Raw genomic sequence first — 3,801 nt, forward strand, 5'->3', positions numbered from 1 at the left:
ATTGTTATTGTTATTATTGTTATTATTATTATTATTATTATTATTATTATTATTATTATTATTATTATTATTTCTTCTTAACAACATAACAGGTCAGTGTGAGGTGATCCACATAGCAATAACACTCATAAGAAACTTTAAATATGCACAAAAGTCTTATTTTTTTTAGTAATTATACGAACACAGAACGATAGCCGTGTAGAGTTATATTGTAATTAAGGGGAGTATCGCAAATTACTGTGGGATAATATTCCCATCAAGTATGTCTGGTTAGTGGAGCGCTGACTGACTGTTATACAACTTTGGTTTCGTGTTTGAGGGATTTTATATTGTTTTTGTTATTCTTGTGATTTTTTTTTTAGGTTTCTCTCGTGTTTTATGATTATTTTTTATATTATGTATGATTTTCTTTTTAGGTTTCTGGACTTTTTCGTTATATTTTATATTTCTTGTTCGTGTTTTTGTATTTTTTTTAAGATTGTGTGATTTTATTTTTCATTTTGTTATTCTTTTTATTGATTTATTGTTGTTGAAATTTTTTATTTGTCCATGTTTTTTTTTTCGATTTTATTTGCTATTTTTTCCCATTACAGTATTATTATTTTGTCATTTCGTGATTAGAAAATACAGTTCGAAATAAAATACAAATATGATATTTTTTTATATTTTTATTAGTGAAAGAAAAGCAATTAGACACTAAATGAGAACACAGAGCAACATAGGTTGATAAGAACCGAAGCAGTGCAAAATTGACAAATATGTGCCTATTAGCAGGTGTATGGAGCCAGCAGATGTGTGTAGAGGCAGCAGGTGTGTGTAGAGGCAGCAAGTGTGTGTGGAGGGTGTCAACACAAGCCAGTCATTGTTGTGTACACTGTCAAGCTGATTCCTATCCAGTGAAATGGATTTTTGTTATGGCCACTCTTATTGTTGTTGTTGTTGTTGTTGTGGCTGGCATTTGAACTTGTTGATGTTCTGGTTGTGCTTGTTATTACGGTTCATTGTTATTGTATTTGTTGTCGTTCTTGATATTAGTAAATCCTGTTCTTTTGTTGTTGAAGTTACTGCTGTTGTATTTATTGTATGCTATACTGTATTTGTTATAGCTAGGAAAGTTCCTCTGACTTTATTTGTTCCTGCCTTTTGTTGTTGTTTTTTCTTCTTGTCGTTTCTCTGACTCTTGTGGTTCCTGCTTTTGTTGTTGTTTATTGTTCTTGTCGTTTCCCCTGGCTGCTTTATTGTTGTTGCTGCTCTTCTTCCAGGCAATCATCATCATATCCACCAGGTGTTTCTGTGGGTGTGTTGGAGTGCTTTTAAAGGCATTGACTATGGGTAATTTAAGTAAATAATAGTAAACTATAATAATAATGACAATAATAATAATAATAATAATAATGATGATAATGATAATAATAATAATAATAATAATAATAATAATAATAATAATAATAACAATAAACTATAAAAAAATATTAATAATAATAATAATAATAAGAAGAAGAAGAAGAAGAATAAAGCAAGTCTATTAATCTTCAGGTCAGTGGAATTATTAACGCCGGTAGCGATGCAGGAGGTGACACCCTTACTGGCACTGTACTAGAGCCAAGACCTAAGAGCCTCTCTTGAAGGTGTGGAGTGGAGGCGGTGATTCAGCCTGTGTTACCGTGAGCACTCTCCCTCCTGCAGTAGGTTGTATCGTCACTGTAAACCGGAGTTAACAAGGGCTTTACCTGATACCACCTTCGGGAGATTTTAAGACACCTTGTGGTTAAACTGAGAGAGAGAGAGAGAGAGAGAGAGAGAGAGAGAGAGAGAGAGAGAGAGTTAGTTAGTTTTAAAGCAAAGGATCATTTTCTCGTGTTTGTGTCTGGGACAGTCCCTGGGTGTGGAACAGGAAATGAATTGTGACTCACCTGGGTGGCGCAGGTGGTGGTGGAGGCGCAGTTTAAGTGCAGCGGTAGATGGCCTGATTAAAGGTGGTGCCGGGGGCGCAGGCTTGCTTGTTGGGTGTTGCTACTCCATCACCTGTAGCGGGTGAGAGAGATGATTAGTGAGAGAGAGAGAGACAGAGAGAGAGACGATAAACAGTGAAGGTAGCAACATTAGCTTTTCCAGAGAGACAGACACATATGCTTCACCAACTGCTACTTACGTTTCCTTCTCTTTTGATACTTAACACACACACAAACTTGTCAGTCACATTTTACATATTTTCATAGGTGCCACCCTCTTCTCCACGTGTGGCACTCCAGCTGGCTCTAGAGTGCCACTTATACCTGACCTCTCGTCGCCTTGTACTCACCGTTCGAATCCTGGTTGGAGAAAAAAAGGAAAAAAATATCATTAGTAGAAGGATATTTATTGGAGTTTAGTGTTATTTTGTTATTAATTTTGTGTTACCGTTTTAGTGTTTATTCCGAAGCAACAAAACAGATTCCTGCACTTATATACATTATACTTGTACCTGTACTTGTAACTATATCTACTGTATCTCCGTACCTGTACTCATACTTGTAGGTATTCACTACACTTGTACCCGAACTTGTATCTGTGCCTGTAGTGTGTGATGTAACATAAAGAAACACAAGACTACTCACGAAGCACCAGTAGTAGGTAGTAGCATCAGCGGGGTTGGGCAGGAAGCAGTTGTTGCAGTTACAGACGAGGGGGTCGGTGTCAGGAATGGGCTTATTGTAGTCATAGGTGCACAGACTGGCCGACTGGGACCAGATCAAACCCTGGGGACAGGTCATCACCTGAGGGCCATACCTAGTGCACTGCACGTACTGGTTAGGATTGGTTGGGTGAGGGTGAAATTCGAACCAGGCGTAAGGGTTCTTGCAGCGAACTTCCTGCCCAGTGATGACTGTACAGGTTGGCAGGTCACAGTCCTCAGCGGTCACCATCTCCAGACTTAACCCCAACACCACCAGGATCACAGATAGGTGCTGTAGACGCGTATATACTGCCCGCCATTAGCAGACTCGCCCCTGACGTCAACTACAGCTTACAGAGGATTACAGAGAGGTGTGTCACTGAAACATTCCTTGATAGCGTTAATCTCTATGAACAGTTGACACACTTTGTAATAAATTCCTTAAGCTTGATGATTACACGTAATATTTAGATGATTGATTATATTAGTGGTTGATGATAAGCCTCACATATTAGGAAACATCTTGATGGTATTGCAGGTCTATATACACTTAGAGAAATGTTCCGTTTATGCTTTTCCTTGTGGACTTCTTAACTACTATGAAGAAAAGTCGGATCGCCTGAAGATTAAACAACCCGGTCTATTTCTTTGGAAGATAAACCAACATAACGTTATCTGAGGAAATAGGTTAGGTTAAGTTACTTTAGGTTAGCATTAAGATAGGTTAGGTTAGCTTGAGGTTAAATTAAGTTACATTAGGTTAAGTTAGGTTAATATCAGGATAGGTTAATTTAGATTAGCTTTACGTTAAATTAGATTAGTGTTAGGTTAGATTAGAGTTATAATAATTAATCTTCAGGTGACTTAAGCTGGACTGTTTAATCTTCAAGTGATCCGAAAAGTCACACTTAAATTAAATACTTTTATAAAACTGATTGACGGATGAGGTAAGAATCATACACACCACACCTCTGTAATCCACCTTAATATCTGCTGATTCCTCGTACGTGCGTGGTACCTCAAGGTCGACCAGCGTCTTGAAGTGTCGACATATGTAATCCTGGATCACTGGGAGTACTGGTGACAATGGTGTAATGATTGTGGTGATTATGTAACGTTTGTGGTGATTATGTAATGATTGTGTA

At 37.5% G+C, this 3,801-nt stretch overlaps 1 protein-coding gene across 1 annotated transcript; it reads right to left on the minus strand.

Moving 5' to 3' along the window:
- Positions 1 to 650: 650 nt before the first annotated feature.
- On the minus strand, positions 651 to 2,940 carry LOC121866197. Its single transcript, XM_042365805.1, has 4 exons — positions 2,598 to 2,940; positions 2,303 to 2,312; positions 1,914 to 2,025; positions 651 to 1,291 (listed from the first exon to the last, which is right to left on the minus strand). The coding sequence occupies exons 1-3, from the start codon at positions 2,904 to 2,906 to the stop codon at positions 1,946 to 1,948; spliced, it is 399 nt and encodes a 132-aa protein (XP_042221739.1). The 5' UTR covers positions 2,907 to 2,940; the 3' UTR covers positions 651 to 1,291; positions 1,914 to 1,945.
- Positions 2,941 to 3,801: the final 861 nt, after the last annotated feature.

This window comes from Homarus americanus, unplaced genomic scaffold (genome assembly GCF_018991925.1).
Source record: "Homarus americanus isolate GMGI-L3 unplaced genomic scaffold, GMGI_Hamer_2.0 scaffold18789, whole genome shotgun sequence".
Classification (NCBI taxonomy): Eukaryota; Metazoa; Arthropoda; class Malacostraca; order Decapoda; family Nephropidae; genus Homarus; species Homarus americanus.